This window comes from Equus przewalskii, chromosome 7, assembly GCF_037783145.1.
Source record: "Equus przewalskii isolate Varuska chromosome 7, EquPr2, whole genome shotgun sequence".
NCBI classification, from domain to species: domain Eukaryota; kingdom Metazoa; phylum Chordata; class Mammalia; order Perissodactyla; family Equidae; genus Equus; species Equus przewalskii.
Genome location: NC_091837.1, coordinates 15,472,496 through 15,492,444, shown reverse-complemented (window position 1 = coordinate 15,492,444; position 19,949 = coordinate 15,472,496). Strand labels below are relative to the sequence as shown.

At 40.3% G+C, this 19,949-nt stretch overlaps 1 protein-coding gene across 13 annotated transcripts in view; it reads right to left on the bottom strand.

Annotated features, from left to right (window-relative positions):
• CIT (citron rho-interacting serine/threonine kinase) overlaps positions 1 to 19,949 on the bottom strand; it is a 154,719-nt gene that overhangs the window by 113,148 nt on the left and 21,622 nt on the right. For all 13 annotated transcript variants that reach the window (XM_070627103.1, XM_070627104.1, XM_070627106.1 and 10 more), the window contains exons 6-9: positions 10,855 to 10,997; positions 9,856 to 9,949; positions 4,113 to 4,316; positions 2,346 to 2,499 (exon numbers count right to left, since the gene is read on the bottom strand). In XM_070627103.1, the coding sequence (XP_070483204.1) occupies positions 2,346 to 2,499; positions 4,113 to 4,316; positions 9,856 to 9,949; positions 10,855 to 10,997 (595 nt within the window). The remainder of the gene's footprint in view (positions 1 to 2,345; positions 2,500 to 4,112; positions 4,317 to 9,855; positions 9,950 to 10,854; positions 10,998 to 19,949) is intronic.

Sequence of the window (19,949 nt, the reverse complement as noted above, 5' to 3'; positions counted from 1 at the left end):
TGCTATGTTCATGGCAGAATTATTCACAATAGCCAAGATATGGAAATCACCTAAGTGCCCATCAATGGACGAAGGGATAGAGAAGTTGTAGTGTATATATACACATACAATGGAATATTATTCAGTCTTAAAAAAGAAGGAAATCCTGACATTTGCAAAAACACAGATGAATCTGGAGCACATTATACTAAGTGAAATAAGACAGGCACAGAAAGAAAAAAACTGTATGACCTCACTTATATGTGGAATCTAAAAAAGTTGAATAGGAGCAGAGAGTAAAATGGTGGTTACCAGGGGCAGGGAGGTGGGGGAGATGAGGAGAACTTGGTCAAAGGGTATAAACTTGGAGTTATATAGGATGAATAAGTCTAGAAATCTAATTTACAGCATGATGACTATAGTTAATAATACTGTATTGAATACTGGAAATTTGCTAAGAGAGTAGATTTCAGGTGCTCTTACCATACACACAAAAAAATAACGTAAGGAGATAGATATGTTAATTAGCTTGACTATAGTAATAATTTCACTATGTACATGTATATCAAATCATCATGTCATACATCTTAAATTATACATAATTTTTATTTTTAAAAATAAATTTTAAAAAACGAATCAGGATTCAGTTGGGTAAGGAGAATTCCCTGATATGAATTGGGGCAGGGAGGTATGTGTTAAATATAAGGAAGAACTAAGTGGATATTTATTAGGATATGGAAAAATTAAGCAGATAGCCCTGGAAGGCATGGTGAGTCAAGTACAGAGGCTCTAAGTGTGAAGATGAGCAAGACCATAGTGATCCATCACAAAGTCACGTCATCCCAAAGATAACCATGAACTTCCCAAAGAAGGGCCTCATGAGGGACAGCATGGGCCATATTCTACACTGACATGTATCCTCAATGGCACTATATAATTTAAAGAACAGTCGTTACACTTGCAAGCCCAATAAGCCTAAAATCTATAAACAGCCTGAAAGGAAAAGACTAGAACAAAATCAGAATTCTGACACAACACCAAAAACAACGTCAAGGTTTACTAAAACACAAAATAAAGTGACTCAGGTAATTATATCACCATTCATTGACTTACTTGAGTGGAGATATGTTGTTAGACATAATCAGCAAGGGCATGCATGAAAAAATTAACTGCTTATTCAAGACGATTACAGAGATAAAGAGGCAAGGCAAGAAAAAATTAAGTATTTGAATAGCATCTAAAAGAAATTGTATCAAATCTTTCCAAAAGCATAAAAGACTGCAATGAAAATATATTGCTGATTAAAAGCTCTGAACCTTGGAGATTTGGGGGGTGATGGCTAAAGATCAGAAAAATAAAGCAATGTGGCTACCAGAAGAAAAAAAAAGTTGCCAAGACAGATTTATAGAAATACGGCCTACTTAAATGTTTTGGCAAGAGGTTACAGAAACCATCAAAATGGCTTTCAACTGGACAATCGTGGATCTTAACCCAACTCACACATTCCAGCTGAAGGTCCAAGAGGTCATAATTACAAATATGGCTCCAACTAGAAGCCTGGTTTTGACACCTAGAAATGGGTTCCACTTCCCCACCTCCCCCCATCACCAAACATAAAACACACAAACAGGCCAATTGCTTTCCTACTGGCTCTAATCTACGCTAATCATCGGGTTAGGTCATTAGATCACGTTCAATAAACAACACATCCAAGAATAAAAAACGTTTACAAAAATAACCAATTTGTTAAAAAAAAAAAAAAAAGCAAGCATTTTGGTTTTGTTGCTAATAAATCAAGTGTCTGTTTTTAATGAATTTAGTTTGCACTAATTGATTACAAAGTGATGTATAAAGGAATCCACTGTGCCTATACCTTATAGGTTTCACACGTTTGTGAGCAAAGACAAATATTTTAGAAGGAACTGAACGAACCCAGAAAGGAATTTATGGTTTAATGCAGGCTTGGTCATAAGTAGAGCAACCTGGACACTTTGTCTAATCTCCAAGTCTTTTTCTTAATCTGTGAATGAAATACCTAGGTCCACTTTTCCTCTGGGAAGAAACTCTGTGAAACCAAGGGACAATCTTCAAACTCCATCAATCTGTACCTCTTAACTTCCCGAGGGATGATATTCTAAAGGCCACATAAACAGAGTTTGATGAATGACCCAGTTCTATGCAAACGATTTTAAAGTAGAATTATTACTCAAAGACAGCTGCATCATTAGCCTTTTCTATTCCCGTAGATAATTAAAGCCCTTATTTATATAATTTATGCGAGTTTCTGTAGGCCAGAATAATTTCAGATCATTCCTACATGTTTCTTAATCCCAAAACAAGAATTTAAGGAATGGGGTTCTACTTACAGTTACGAATGCTATTCCAGTCGATTCTAGAGAAGAAAGGATGGCAGCAAAGGCCTTCAAACTTCAGTCTCTCTTTCTGGCCACACAACAAACTCTGAATCAGATCAAGTAATTCACTGCTAACTTTGGGGTCATCTGGAAACTTCAAAAACCGCTATTCCAAAAAATAAAATAATCATTTCCTTAGTAAATTCAGCTTCTCATGTCCCAAAGTTAAGAAAGTATTTCCCATATATGCAAGTTTCTTTTCTTTTTAAAGAAGGAAGTTTTGTGCCCTCTTAACTTTGGACCAAAGGCATGTTCCCAAAATAAATGTCCTGTTCACATGAATAGGCCTAGTTCCTTTGCAAGGGTTCGATATTCTTCACGACTTGACCCCTGCTCCCCTCTCCTGTCTCATCTCGCTACACTCCCCATCTCGCTCTTTGCTGTCCAACAATGATGAGCTATTTAAAGCTTCCTGAACAAGTCACGCTGTTCTCTCTGCCTAGAAATCCCTCCCCAACCCAAGCCCCCACCTTGCCTTCTCTGCCTACCTCTTCCACTCTATCACTCCCTCCTCCATGCTCTTTCTGTACAGTCATGCACTGCATAACAATGATTCGGTCAATGACAGACCACATGTACAATGCTGGTCCCATAAGATTAGTACCATATAGCCTAGGTGTGTAGTAGCCTATACCTTCTAGGTTTGTGTAAATGCACTCTATGATGTTCATACAATGATGAAACTACCTAGCAACACATTTCTCAGAACACATCCCCATCATTAAGTGACGCATGACTGGACTCTACTTTTGTGTATAAACAATGTATTTTGATTTCACTGTGATGATGGAGAAAGAAGGCAGAGAGAGCCTTCTTCATATTGCTCATCACCATAAACTCAGTACTAATAGTAACTAGTGGAATTCACTCACTATTGAATGAGTGGATTGAAATGAGGGAAATAAATTAGCCCCAAGAATGATCTAAGGGGAAGCTTAAACTCAAGAATAAAAAATAATATATGTATATATTAAGCATATATATAAACATAAAAATATGTATTAAGCATTCCAGAAAGATTAAATTGGGTAAGATAAAAACTTGTGAAATAAGGTCTCTTTTTCCTTTTGGTTGAAAGTGAAACACATACATTTATCACATCCTTAAGAAATGGGCTTAGTATAGTAGAAAGTACAGTTATGAGAAAATGGTTTTAATTCTACTTTGTATATTACTGTACTTCTAATTCATGTCCTCATTCGATTTTACTACCATGTTTGATAGCCCCTAGTACTAAGAAGCAGTACAGCATAATATCAAGAGCATGGACTTCAAAGCAAGACTGCCTGTGTTATTTTGGGTAAGTTACTTAACCACTCTGTGCTTTGGTTTCCTCATCTGTAAAATGAAAATAATAATATCTACCTCACAGGGTTGTTTGAGGATTAACTGTCAATAAACTATATTTCATCAATTCACATTTATTCACATTTAACAGTTCTGAAGTCAAAACGCATTTTTTAATCAATGAAATATCACAGATTAATTGGCAGCGGGTTTTTTTTTTTTTAATGGTACATAAAGTAATGGCTTACAATTACTGGCAGCTGAGAGTCAATGAAATTCAATTAATAAAATGTTTAGAATGGTTTTTGGCACAAAGTAAGTGCTACATAAGTATTTGCTATTGTTACTATCCAGGACTGCTGGTTGACATCATCAATGTTCATTCACACAATTTTTAAATGACCTTTCTCAACATTACTTCAAAATCTTTACCTGGAAATTCATGATGTTATTGAAGGTTCTGGCTGAGGTCCCCTCAGTGAATGGGGACCTTCCATAAACCATCTCATAAGCTATGACTCCCACCGACCACCAGTCACAGCCTAGGCTGTAGACGCCTTTTCCATCCCCGTTCATCACAGTCAGTACTTCAGGGGCCATGTAATCTGGGGTCCCGACTGGGAGTCTGGCACTCACCTGGAAACCCACAAATAAAATGAACACAGCAAACTTTCAATTATCCTCAAATAGATTGTCAACAGCCACATTTCAGACACAAGCTGATTTGCCACTGATTACTATTCTCCCAGGCACTTAAACCTTCTGTCAAGTGGCACACCATCAGGAAATGCAAACGATTTACTAATTAGAAAAAAAAAAAGAACATAATATAATCCAAAGGCAAAGGGGCAAGTGTTGTTGCTAATATACACCCTTTGGTTACACAAATGAGAGTTCCATATATACCTGGAATGGAATGTGTCTTTCCTGATACATTACTGATATGAAAAAAGTCTCTTACTTATGAAAACAGTAAAATGATAATAAATCCCAAAGATGAATCTCTAAGATCAATCTACCCATTATTGAAAATCTGGCAGCTAGCTGGCAACACAATATTACAAACGTGTTGTATCTCAAGTTTCAATATTTGGAATCAAGATTCTACTTCGGCCTACCCACAGGGCAAGGCATGATAAACAACTTACACCAAGGGCCAAATGTTAATGAGTTCCTTTTGCTCAACCCCGACTCCTGTTCCTGTGGTTTCCTCCCCACTATTCAGAAATCCAGGGCCTTCCCATTGAATGGCGCCCAAGCACCTGACCCTAGCAAAGAAAGATTAGGACATGTAGGAGCTTTTTATGAAGCTAAATACATTCCATTTAAAGAACTGTCCTTTTTTTCTGAGAATTTGTCCTTCTGACTGTTTTAGTGTTTGCATGCCTTTTGTTTCCTGAAATGATGCTGATGAAAGAAATAAGTTTTCCATCCCTCATCTCAACCTCTCACTAGGCAACCTAGTAAGCTGGCAACCTTTTCGCCTTCAAGATTGTTTTGAAGTTTCACTGAGGCATAAAATTTGAAGTCTAAGGATCATCTCTCTAACTTCTTCCCCATCAAAACAGAGAGGGCCTGATGTTAGTCATATACTGTGTTGACCAGTTGCCCAATAACCCTGCATCTAAAAAGGCTTCTCACACGTCGGCAGTTACATAGTGCAAAAGAACTTTCTCCCCATTAAAGGCTGCTACGGGCCCCTGAGTGAGCCGAGAGATTTTATAGGTATGGCCACACATTTTTAAGGCTGGGCTTTATATAAAGAAAGTCAATTTGCTTTGCTTTGATTTGATTGGGGATTGAGAGGAAAGTGAATGTTTATAGAGGACATTATGATGTCTCCTTTCCCAGTGATGAAGACCCCAGACCTTCCAGTCTGTAACTTTAACCTTTTCCATTCCTCTGCCCCAAAGACCATTGTTATAGGAAACAAACTCATTTTCCCTACTCCCTTTTTTCTTTTCACCCCTTTACTGAGGCCCACGGTAGGTTCTTCCAAACCCTAAACCCAGAAAGCAGTGTGACACTGTTATTCCTGACACAGTCATCCACTGCTTTGGGCAGTAGGATTTCCACTGCAAATTTCCACTTGGGAAAGCTAGATGGTCACACTACCCAGGAAACCCACAGGCAGGTCTGTGTTGATGGACAAAAGTGGGGAGAAAGGAGAAAATATTTGGCCCAAGACAGAACAACAGGGCACCTTAAACTTGAGGAACTAAAAGTAGCTTAAGTCAAGGGGAAGTCTTGACGTCAGGAAGCCTGAGCCACCTCATCTGTCTTTTCATCTGTGTATAAATGTTAATGAGCTCGGCACAGGATTAAGATTCAACTCCAGGGTTTTGGTAAAAACCCTCAATACTGACAATGGGCAATAGATATTTTTTAAATGACAAAATAAGAGGAAAAAAGCTCTAACATCCCAGTTTGACTAGGTATTGGTAATGCCACTGTACGCTGATTAAACGCTTACCCTTTATGCCTAATTACCTTGCAGAACTATTAATACACAATCATCAAATACGCATCATTTGCACTTGCTGGATTTTATCACCACACTAGATTGTTTGAGAATATTCAGTTCCTGTTTGCAGCCACAGGGCTTGGTTCCTTGTTGACAACCTTGAAAGGAACTTGACTAGGTCATGTTTATCAGCATGACCTGGCAAAGGGTATAAACTGTCAATGCCTCATTTTCAAACTAACGATTAGATTTATCAAAGGGAGTCCGATAACACCCCAACTAATTCTTGCCCCTTAACAGATATGTGCTGATACACATTTACATCTAATCATTTTGTAATTTTATAAATTTGAAAGAAAAATACTCCCTAGCTTGCTTTTACATCTCCTACTATAGTACTTAACACTAATTAACAAAGGTTTCATTGACAACTTAATGACTGCTAAATTTCCATTAGTTCCTGACCTCTAAGCACATTAAACCTGCTCAACACGTAATCTCACACATCCTGATAAGGATTTTGCAAGATGCTTTCACTCTCCTCTGGTGACAATTCACAGCCAGCTAATCTGAGTAGGCTATTAAAAGCGGAGCCCTGTGCTAGAAGCCCTGCCTGCCCGCAGTACATCATCTGACAAGTTTTACTAAACTTTAGTCAACTTTCACTGTATTGGCAGGCAAGAAAATAAACCAGTTCAGCAGAAGACAGTAAGAAAATGATGAGGAGACAGAACAGTCAGTCATATTTTGGGAGATAGAGAGGTTAAGAAAAGAGAAAGAAAGAAAAGGATTAATTTAGCAGATTCCTTTACAAGCAGAAAGCAGAGAAGAAAGTAAGAAAACCACTGCCTTCCTCCTCCCCATCCCTTTCTCAAAAAATGTTTAAACATAGAACCATTTCAACCTGCCTTTCCCCATCTAGCTGCCCAGGGCATAAACACACACTCGCAGAAGCAAGGGGGAAAAAAATTCTTACTATGTTGCTCCTCGTGTGGAAAATAAAATCTTTCACTCCTATAGAAATCTCAAAAAAGGCTATCTCCTATGGTTTCCAACTGCTAAATGGGGCTGATTATCACATAACATGCTACAATGCTCTTTATTTACAGTCTCCTTACAATTGTTCTTGTGAGCCCTGAATGAGACAGGTTGAAACTGTTAACCACTTGCCATTCTTTGAGATTCTAATAAGGTGAAGTGGATGACCTGAGTCACACAGCAGGTCTATCCAAACCTCCAGGCAGCAAAGTCCACCTGTGTTTCCTAAGGAAAATACTCCAAAGCAACATTCTCACTAAGAAGGGAAACACAGACGATGGAAGATGGAAAACTCAACAGATCTAAGATTCACAAATATCCAAAATACATAAATAATATTTGGGAGCGGTAAGGAAAAGGACTAATTGATTTGGAGTAACATACATTAATTTCTGTAAATGTGAATTCTGTTTTATATACTAAATTTTGAGTACAAAAAATATTTAGAACCTACTTTAGGTCTTAAAATATTCTATTTAAAAGAAACACATGTTGAATCAACACCACTCAGCAAAAATATCCCCCCAAAATGTATAATTCTATATCCATTTTGATTTTATCTAGATTGCAGGTTATTGGTCTTCTACAATAAAAGGGCCTTTGCACTTAAAATAACGCCAAAAATACCCTTCTTATCTGCTTGTCACATTCTGGCCCTATAAGCACAAAGTTCTGGAGAAGCGATTCTCTCTCCAAGAGGAGAGGAGGTACAATATTCTCAAGTGTGTAGGACTGAGCACCATATCTCCTTGACCAAAATAATCAGGGGTTGAGTGTTGAGCTGCAAAAAACCTGAGTGCCTCCAGGAGGCTCCCCACCCGAAGTGAATGCTGCTACAGTTAGAAGAACTGAAAAGGGCATTTTGAAGCACTGAAAAATAGAAATCTGAAATGAATAGGAGTCCTGTCTCCACCAAGGGCCCTGAAGAGAGGGACTCCAGATGCAGAGAGAGGGCCTTACTCTTTATTCCCATTTATTTAGCAAGCAGTGACATTGGATCATAATCTAGTCTCCCAAAGTAGGTTCTCTTACTGCAAATACATATTGATGGCTCTAATTAACAAGCTTTCTGATGCTTCTCAATCTACTGCAGTGGTTCTCAACTGGAAATGCTTTTGTCCCCCAGGGAACATCTGGCAGTGTCTGGAGATATTTCTGGTTGTCACAACTGGAGGGGAAGGTGCTATTGGCATCTAGTGGATAGAGGCCAGGGATGCAGCTTCACATCCCATAACGACAGCCCCCCCACAACAAAGAATTATCCAGACCAAAATGTCAATGGTGCCATGTACCTATGCTTCAGTTATTATCAGATTATGTACCCAGGCTTCAATTTATTTCTGGATGCACAAGTTTATTAATGTCACTAATGCAACATATAAGTTTTTGAACCCTAGGTGATAAAACTTTCGCATTATTTAACTTTTTTTCTGTGCTTTATTCTACAAAATTCAATGCCTAAGTTTTTGTGCCTATTTCTGAATTGTACATAATTGTTAAACATAAAATGCTTTGACTCTATAATCTAATTCTTAATGTAATGATCAAGAGGAAAAGATTATAAGAACATAATCTGGGAAAAAAAAAAAACAGTACTGAGATTGAGAAACCCTGACCTTGCACCCGCATACGGAGCCTGAATACCAAGTAAATTATCTCAAGAAGGCCTCAGGTCTGCAGAACACAGAGGCCGCACCCTACAGTGCACGGAGTTACCAAAACTCCAAGCCTTTTCCTAATATCAACCTAATAATACCCACCTTTCCTCCAAGAAACTTGAGAAAAATGGCAGTTTTACATATTGCCCTTTATAAAGACTTAACTCTCAGAGCCAGGGGCCATTTTGCAGAGCAGCCTCTCCAACTTCTTAATTTATGCATTTTAACTAGAATCAGTATTTTTTAGAGAAAGAATAAAAGGCCAAGTTGCTAAGGATTTGTCCAGGTCACCAAGTGGTTCAGTTGTGAAATTAGTCTTAAAATGTAAGTCATTTTTCTCTTAGACCTTCCATTTTTCGCACAGTTAACTTGCAAATTCACATTTTAGTATGTACCAACTTTATCAGATTTTTACTTTGTCATCTTTTTCCTAAAGTAGTCTCACTCTTGATTTCAATAGCCGCCTCTTGTCTTCCTAATTGGAACATGAAATACAGCTTAATTTTTACCAGAGGTTCAGGTCTCAGAATTGACATTTTGAGCACTTGGTTCTTAACACTTAAGGATATTTGGTCTAAATGCTCCGGTGATTAATTTCAATTTTGCTGCATAGGAAATAGAGGATATCAGATAAATAAGGTTACTTTTCGTCAAAATATTTTAAAGTAAAAAAGATAAGGTAGCAGAAGACAATCTGCAACAAGCAAGGAAAATGAAGGAAAGAACAAAATAAGCATTTTCCCTTCTTTTTAACCAAACTATAAACATATTCCTAAAAATATCTTGTGGGGTATTAGCGAGTATCATACATAAAAGGGTGCCAAGACCAAGTAAGTCTGGGAAATAGCTCTGTGCCCCTACCCCTACTTCCACCCCCGGAGAAATCATTTCATACACTAGGAGATGAAGACCTCAAAACGACACTCAACATTATCCCATATTTTCCAAACTTCTGAGGACCTCAGAATAATTTGTAGCATAACCTCTATTAAGCTATCTTATTACATCTTGTTACCATTTTATTTGAGTTCATTTTAGCAGCTGATCCAAAATCCACCAGCTTGATGTGTCCCATTCGGTCAATGAGAATGTTCTCAGGCTTGATGTCTCTGTAAGAAAATCAGGGCCACAAATTAGTGTTGTCTTCTCCATGCCAATCAGCAAGCAACTGCTAACCTAGGATATTGATTCGGCCAAAATGTTAGTGTCTGTTTTCTGCTATACAGACCCACTGACGGACATAAATAACAGACAAACATTTCATAAAACAAATTTAAGTTAAAAAAAAAAGAAGAAGAGGAAAGCAATGAAGGAAGGGAAGGAGGGGAGAGACAGGAAGGAAGGAAGCAAGGAAGGGACAGAGGGAAGCAGGGATAGAGAGGGAAGAAGAGAAGGAAAGGGAACAAACACATGTTGTTAGATGGATTAGTTCTCCTAGAGACACACATTTTACATTAGGTAAACTAAGGCCACAAGAAGCTCTGGGACTTGTCCAAGGTCAGGCAGCTAATCACTGGAAAAGCTGAGACTCTATTCCAGATTTCGTGATTCCTGGTCTATTGTTCCATTCCCACAACATCCTCAGATCTACATAAAACATCAGATGAGTGAGGATGCAAAGAAACACTTTTTGACAGAGAATTTTGTGGAACTCCTTTGTAAATTACTACTGGGCGAGGTCAGAAGTACAACTCCATGGTCTTCTGTTCCTATGTGGTATGCCAGTTCTTCTGCAAATCAAACCTGCTTTTCCCACCATATAACCCAAAGAACCCATGCAAGAGTTCCCAGTCTTATTAGCAAACTTAAGAATGTTACAATTCTAGATCCATTTCACTGTTGAATGGGTAAGCTGAAACGTCTGCCATTCTGAAAAATTTACTTTCAGCCAGTTTAAGTAAAGACTGCCTAAAAACTGGATGGAGCATTCTTTTGATGTTGAAATCACGCACCCATTCACTCTGTTGTAGGAACTCTTAGGCGATGCAGGTAAATTCTCAGTATACTCACTTACCGATGTACATATCCCATCTGATGAACGCTGTGAACAGCCAAAATCAGTTCAGCTAGGTAAAACTGAATCATATTTTCATCTAATTGGTCCTCATATCGATTCAAAAGTGACAGCAAGTCCCCTCCAGGCTGATATTCCATGACCTGTATAGAATGCAAAGGCATTAATTCTTCATATACTCAAAAAAAGGAAATGTCTCAATTAGATCCTCAAATACTGCCTGACGTGTTATAATTACAATGTCTCCACAAAGCTATGAAGATATGTGAGAGTATTGCAAGTCACGTAGGATGAGGTCCCTGCCCTAAGGAAATTACATCCGTTACCCAAGAGACCCAATATAATCAAAGAATAGTCTCAGACACCAAGCCCAATGTTTGCGAGGAAAGCTTGAAACATTGAATTAAATCTACCCACTGACCCACCTGCCCAAGGCGACACCCCAGACACTCCCTGGGATTAGGCATACTGCATAGACGGAAATTCCTGGAGGGCAACAAACCCTCTTGCGTCCTTTTTGCATTCCCCTCAGCACCCAGCAGAACATAGGAGGTGTGCACTAAATGTGATACAATCTTTTCCCTTAACAGTCAGTGTGGAAGGCAACCTGACCATCTCTATTACAAATTTAAATATGAACATATACCCTTTGACCTAGTAATTCCACTTCTGACTATTTATTTTACAGGAACTTATAATAGTTTGTAGATAGACAAATAGATTCACTGCAGCCCTGTTTATAACACAGAAAAAAAACCTTGGAAATGACCCAAATATCCACCACTAAGAGACTGCTAAAATATGATATATCTAAACAAAGGGATAAGATGCAGATATTAAAAATAAATAGACTTGATCTATTCCTACTGCCATAGAAACTGTCCATGAAAATATACAGTGACATCCTATACAAGATAAAGTACAACCCCTTTTTGGATTAAAAAAGAAAACAAACTACTACATTTGTTAGTACATATATATATATATATATATAGGGAAAAAAATCTGGAAGAATTGAAAATACAGCCTCGGGGCCAGCTCCGTGGCCGAGTGGTTAACTTCACGCTCTCCGCTGCGGAGGCCCAGGGTTCGGATCCTGGGCGCGGACATGGCACCGCTCGTCAGGCTACGCTGAGGCGGCGTCCCACATCCCACAACTAGAAGGACCTGCAACTAAGATACACAACTGTGTACGGGGGGGTGGGTTGGAGAGATAAAGCAGGAAAAAAAAAAAAGATTGGCATCAGTTGTTAGCCCAGGTGCAAAAAATACAGCCTCGGGTAAAATGTTTGACTAAAAGAAATTTTTCATCCCAAGGAACTGAAATCATTCCTCCTTTTGATGATACCAAGTGTCATATTCTCGAGTCAACATGCAGCTTTGAGGTCAATTTGCCTGGGTTGTTTCAGGCTGGTGACTTCACCTCTTTGCCTTCCAGTTTCAGCCTTTGGAAAACAAGAAGACTAATTTCATTGCAGCACTGAGCCTGGCACCAACCAGGTCCTCCACTACCCCTCAAGTCCTCTCCTTTCCCTCCCTTTACCGCCTGATCCTCTCTGCTCTGGCTGGGAGAGGCTGGGACCATTTTGAGCATCTCTGCAGCCATGTCAACCCTTACTGAATTCTCCTGTCCTTTGCTCTGATTTCCCATTTTATGAGCCTCACTATAAATATCTTTTGTTCTTAAATGTCTCAAATCCTTTCTGGAAAGAGGCAAGACCTGAATGAATGGCTTAAACAAAACACTAAATCTCTCAAACTACTGCATTCCAGAAGCCAGCACTGGGATGTGAATTTTCTCCATCCCCCTCCATACTCCTGTTTGCTTTTAGTCCAGAATTAGAAGAAAGCTCTAGTCAAGTCAGACGTGGAGCATCTGCACATATCCCCCAGAGAACGCAGGCTGGTCTAGTCAAGACTCCGTCCAGGGGCTGGCCCCGTGGCCGAGTGGTTAAGTTCGCGCGCTCCGCTGCAGGCGGCCCAGTGTTTCGTCGGTTCGAATCCTGGGCGCGGACATGGCACTGCTCGTCAGACCACGCTGAGGCAGCGTCCCACATGCCACAACTAGAGGAACCCACAACGAAGAATACACAACTATGTACCGGGGAGCTTTGGGGAGAAAAAGGAAAAAATAAAATCTTTAAAAAAAAAAAAAAAAAAAAAAAAAAGACTCCGTCCAGATCAGCTCAACCCCACACCAGAGACCCCAAAGGAGCCAGTAACTTGCATGTCCTCCTGGAAGGCTCCATGTCACCTGGGAGTCTCGCTCGTTCACTTGGAATCTTACATATAGCAGATACTTAACGAGATATTGGACAATTTGAAGGGTAAGGTTCCATTTGCACTGAAATTGCTGGAAAAAATTGATTTATGAACTAACAAGAACACCAACACTTAGAAGGGGTGGCAGCTAAAACACAGACTTTATTTCCCCGAAATTCACAGCAGAAATGAGCTACTTGTCCCAGTCCTAAACTGCAACCTGGCACCACCTGGCAGCCTATAGTTCACCCACTCATCTCAACCTGGTTCTCCACAGGCCTCGGGTATGTGGGTGAATGTGAATTTTTACGTCTGTTTTAAATATATATTGCCATTAAAAAGGTCTTAAACATCCAAAAAAAATTCACAGATAATAACAGAAGTACTCACACTTTTAGAACCGAAATGTCTTAAAATAAGAACAATGCATATTTATGACGACACGTCGCAGTTATAAATTTTCTAACCTGGCTCTATTAAAGACATGAAGAAACAGAACAGCTTGTAAGTTCAAGGATAAGAAAGTCAAACACATAGCAGCCACTGGCAACTTTTAAGAGCTCACAAACTGACCACTATTTAGTACTTGGCAGCTACTCCTGAAGATTCTATTTGTAATGACCAGGAAAGTACTTCAGAAAATAAGAACCATCTCTTAGGCAAAAAGATATGTATTCTTTGCTCCTATTCAGAAGATCCAATTTCCTGAGCTGGAAATCACCACCCAAACTAGATTAGTCCTTTCTACGAGTCAAATAACATTTCATTTCTTCAAAACCAGGGCTGATTGAGAAGACAAGCAATAAAAATTACAACAGCTGCTCGACAGCATGCTCCACAACACGAGGCCAAAATAGACATACGAAATGACAAACCTTTAAATAGACTGGGTCCTTATCAAAGAAACTAATCAAACTTGACCTACCAACACGATTCCATATTACTTTACTAAAAATTCCAACTGTGCACCATCAGGAGAACTTAGTTTGGCCATTTATTGAGCAAATTTGGCTATCCCAAGATGTTACCCCTATCCTGAAACCATCCTACCAGAGGATAGTTGCTCATTCTGGTATGAATGGAGCTAGCCCATTGGTAAGATGACTTCTGTGTGGCCAACCCAAGCTTAATCAACCATCTCGCTCTTGAGCTTAGAGATACAATAAAGAACCAGGACGTGGGCACTTTCAGAAAACACTTTTGGACTTTTAAAAATGGTACAAAACCAAGAGGTGCCAAAAGCATCATCAGAAGTCACAAACTGAGACTCTTCAAGTCTTCACACCGGAAGACCTACTGTGAACCAAAGACAAAGGTCAGCAGAACTCTACGAAGATTAAGGTCAACGTCGCCCCTAAGGCTGTGCCAGACGGTCCATTCACAGAATCTGGTTTTGTCCAAAACTGTGACTCTGTCCCTGACTTTTACCACTCAGAGATGCCCAGCGAGGCTCTGATCCCCAAAACATGTGGCTTCTAACCTAATTAGACTGTAAGCCCTCTGGGGCAGGACTTCCCAAACCTGCCTGCCCACCAGGATCACCTAGGGAAGCACTTTTTTTAAATGGATAAAACACAATCATCCAAATAAATATTTGAGTGCCTACTAGGTGCCATACATTGTTCTAGATTAGGAAAATAGCAGTGACTAAAACAGACAAAAATCCCTGCCTTCACAGAGCTGGAATTCTAGTGGAATGAAAAAGAATTTAAAAAAAAATAATTAAGCAATATGAAAGGATAAAGTCTGTCTCCTTTGCATCCTACCCATCAAGGGAGCTTGTTAAAACCCAAACCCAGACGTCAATAGTCAAGCTCCATGGGTGGGGTCCAGGAATCTGCATTTTTAAGGAGCTACAGGGATGATTCTGATGCGGCCAGCCCAGCACCATATTGAGACCCGCTGCTGCTGAGGTTGTGGCACCAATGGGCTCCCTACTCCATCCAAATGAAAAGTTTCTACAGCAGAGGAACCCTTGTATAAAACCTGGCCTTAATACAGGCATCATTTCTGCTGCTTACATTTTTTCAATGACTACTTGGAGCCTTTTTGCATATCAAAACAAGATCACTGACAAGGGCTGGAAAATAATCCACCCACCAGAATGGAAGCAACGATCTTCCATCCTTCCAAGGACGGGAGATGTCCCTGCATGCAATGAACAGCTGCAGGTCAGCCAAATGGTGATCAGCAAGGCATGGTAATCAAAGGCCGGGGAGAAGGGAGGAGGAAAAAGAGCCCTACAGTGAAACAGCCCTAAACAATGTGACAACCCTGCGGATGGCAGAGAAAGCACAGCAGCTGACAGACGAGCCTGGCTTGGAGCTATAATGGACTTGCTCTTTTAAAGCAAAGACGTTCAGGCCAACAGAGACAGACCCTTCTGATGGCAGCAGCTGCAGATGCTAATTAAAGGGCAAATCTTACATGTGTTTGGTTTGGAAGGAGCGGCTGCTTCTCTTTTGGTGTTTGCATCTATACCCCAAGTACTGGGATGGCAATTCCCCTCAGTTGTGTTGAGTTTGAAACAATAGGCAAACGTGTGTGTGTATGTGCGTGTGCATGCATGAATACATTTGCACATGCACATACATGCAAGTTTGCATGCACAAGCATGCATGTGTGGGGGGTGGGAATATTTAATAGTTCTTTAGTACTCTATTCCAATTTGCACAGGGCGCCATTAGAAGCACGCGGTGCTGGCCACCTCTTAGAAATGTGTCCTTGAAATGCTTGTACTACAATCAGCATGAGTGAAAGTACCATGAAAATGTAATGACGCTAGCGGCATCATTATCCGCTCTGCCCAGTGTTCCTGAGCTTTGATGTGGGGGAGGAGGCAAGGAATCCTCTAAGCAGAGTGACCCCTAGCAGAGACCCTAAATTATTCTTCTTGAAGGACAAGGTGACCAAGTGAAAAGGCCCACTATTCCAGAAAATATGAATCCTAGCCTGATTCATCCATCTATTCAAAAAATCCTCACTGAGCACTGAATCATCCAGGGTCTTGGCAAGAAACAGGCAGCACATTCAAACTAGGTAATCGAGGACATTAATTAATGAAAGGCCTATTTACAAAGGTGTGGGTAAGGTTAAAGGAAATAAACATTGGATCGTGAAGCATCCCAGGGCTAGTAACAGCCGGGGAGTAGGTACCATTTCTTGGTCTGAAAGAATAAGGGAAAGGATCTCAGATGTGTACATTATTCCTGAGAGAATGAAAGGAAGAAGCAGTAACCAGAAACTAACTATGCTATAGGACAATGGTTCTCAGTGGGGCCCCCCCAACCAGCAGTAGCTGGATCACCTAGGAACCAGTTAGAAATGCAAATTCTGGGGCCAGCCGGTAGCGCAGCAGTTAAGTGCACACATTCCACTTTGGTGGCCCAGGGTTTGCCGGTTCGGATCCCGGGTGCAGACATGGCACTGCTCGGCAAGCCATGCTGTGGTAGGTGTCCCACATATAGAGGAAGATGGGCATGGATGTTATCTCAGGGCCAGTCTTCCTCAGCAAAACGAGGAGGATTGGCAGCAGATGTTAGCTCAGGGCTAATCTTCCTCAAAAAAAGAAGAAAAAAGAAATGCAAATTCTTGCACCCCAGCCCAAACCTGCTGAATCAGAAACTGAAGGTAAGGCCAGGCAAACTGGGATTATGTAACTAAACTGTGGCTCCTAAAACGGTAAAACTCTAAATACATTCACTTGAAATATGCCTCAAAAGACCAGGACATAAAACAACTATTTCCAAGGCCCTGAGAACTCAAAGAACCCCCAAGGCAATAACACACTCAGCAATTGAATCGGGGTCAATAAGAGATATTAATATCTCATTTCACCAATGAGAAAATTGAAGCCAAAAAGGCCAATGACTCTGGAGAGACCAAACAAGGAACAATAACAAAATAACACTATATTCTAAGTAACAGCTTCCTTCTGATGGGCGGCCAGCTTCCAAACCCTGGCTTTGGAAGCAGCAACACATGAACACCCTGGCAAGTTTGGAGACACGTCTGAAAACTGGATAATCTCACCCAAGACATCAAAACAGCACATGTCTCACTGTCAAAACTATCATAAGCTGCCACATTTCAGTGAAATAAACGATGAAGTTGTACTCGTTAACCCTCTCCAGTCTCCCAAAGACAGCATAGGCTGGTGCTCAAACAGGCCATGGGTCACAGCCTGGAAACAGCCCACCTCCAAACTGTTCCTACACAGGAAGGAAACATTGTGCGTGAATTGCACAGTTCTGTGTTGAAAGCAAGACAGAAAACATAAAGAACTAATCCCCAGTAGGATATAGAACAAGGGTCATGTTAGAAGTGATTCTGAAGATGATAGTATAATGTAATGAGTGAGGGTATGGGAGATGGAGCTGGGGAGCCAGACTTCAAACCCCAGATCTACCTTTTATTACCTACAAAAGTAGGTGTTTTAATCCTATGGCAGACTATTAATTGTCCCCCAAATCCACTCTTCCCTACTTCCATAGTAACAAGAATTTTAGCCAGGTATAGGCCACACAACTAGACAGTACAGATGTGTAGTCATGTAACAAAGTTCTGGTCAACAAAATGTGAGAGGAAATGATGTAGCCCACTTCTACATCACACCGTGTAAAAGGAATTTGCTTGCTCTATCTTTCTGTTCTTTTCTCCTCCAAGCCAGATGGAACAAAGATATGAAATAGCCCAGCTTCAAGCATGTCAAAGAGGACAACATCCTAAGGGACCAACCGTGGAGGAGCCACAACATGGAAGGAACCTGGGTCTCTGAATTATCACATATAATAGAGTTGCTCCACCAGCTTGTATTTGGGGGTCTCTTGTTATAGTAGTTTCGCCTATACCTTAACTAATACATTCCTGTGTGCAACTGGGAATGAACAGAGGAAAGTCTATATAAGGTCACAGTAGGGAAAGGAGAGTCACAGGTCAGTTATAGGCTCTGAGCAAGGGCAACCTGAAAAGACCTGACAGGTAAAACACTAATACAAAGCCAGCAGGCTTTGAGAATCTCACAGGGGGATGGCCCTATGGCGAGTGGTTAAGTTCACGTGCTCCACTTTGATGGCCTGGAGTTCACTGGTTTGGATCCTGGGTGCAGACCTACACACTACTCATCAAGTCATGCTATGATGGCATCCCACATAGAAGAACTAGAATGACTTACAACTAGGATATACAACTATCGCTGGGGCTTAGGGGGAAAAAAAAGGATGATTGCCAACAGATGTTAGCTCAGGGCCAATCTAAAAAAGAAAAAAGATATGAGTAAATGTAGTTGTATTGATCGTTTGAAAAAAATAAAGAATCTCACAAAGAATTTAGATATAACAATACTACAAGTGGTGAGTTGTAAAATAATGCTTTCTTTGTAAAGATCAGCTCCTTTATTGAAGGACACCAGTAAAGGCATGTTATACAGACTTGAACAGATTTCATCATGAACCAAATCAACAAAGCACTGTTTCCATTGGCCACTTGCCAGAATACAGGACTAACTTTGCCATATAGAATCAGACATTACAATAGACTTTGCTACAATATTCTATATACCAGAAAAAGGTAAGCAACATTCATTGGTATGTAACTACAAATGGGAAATTTTTAAGCATCAAAACTCAAAAGGACCCAAGTTCAATTTCCTGGCACTACACTCCAGATTTTGAAATTCTCACTGGGTCTATCTTCAACTACATACTTTAGAGAGCAAAACTCACACTGCTAACATGATATGACTTCCATAACACAGTAAGTAAATTTGTATGGAAATCAAATTTCTATGAAATTAATCATGCATTCATCCAATACGTATTTCTTAAGCATTTACTTCAGGAAGCTCTACTGGAAGCAAAGGGAGATAATCACTTCCCTTATGGAGAGAATAGCCTAGTGGAGGCGACCAATACCCGCTAATGAAGAAGTACAGGGTGCTATGAACGCACAACAGAAGGGCACTCCTCCCAGGAGTAAAGGGTCCAAGAAGCATTTCTAGAAAAAGTGAGATCTGGCCCAAGCCCAGAAGGAGAAATAAAAGTTAGCCAGGGAAAGAGGGGAGAGCACGAAGAAAGGTCACAGGCATGTTCAAAGAAGCAAAGGAAGTTCAGGATGAACGAAACGTGAAAGAGAGACACGGTTGGTGACAAGGCTGGAGGCACATGAGAAAAAGTCCTTGGAAAGCCCTTGGAAGAGTCTGGACCTCATCCACTGGGCAGCAGGGAGTGCCGAAGGGTTTTAACATCAGGATGACTTGGTTGCAGCATGTAGAAGACCTGGGGGGAAGAGCAGGACAAATGGCAGGGAGAACACTTAGGAGGTTACTGCAGCGATGCAGGCAAAAGAAGATGGTGGCCAGAACTCACACAGTGGAACAGGATGGAGAGAAGACATAGCGCTGAGAAACACAGAGGAAGTGGGCTCCTTTTTTATTCATTGATTTTAAATGTATCTTTAATTTACCACATTTGCATTACAAATTAATATTCAATTGCCAGGGGAGTGTACTACGATTTGTATGTTTCCCCAAACTCAAAAGGTTTAGTGGTCTATAAGTGGTCACCAGGTACAATGGAATTGCAGTACTTTATGACGCCAATATAGATCCACGGTCCCAGTATCTTGCGGCAAAATGTGGTTCCAGATTCAGAAATGTGCAGATTTCAGGAAGGTAAAACAGTGTGTATTACTTTATATTATGTAAAACCCTCAGGTAGGGCCTGGGATAAGACCCTGTAATTGAACATATTCATAATTTGCAGCAAAATGTATGAATAGTCACACTCAAGGGAATAAAAAAGCGAGTTTGGGTCAGGTCTTACTGCCAAATAAGT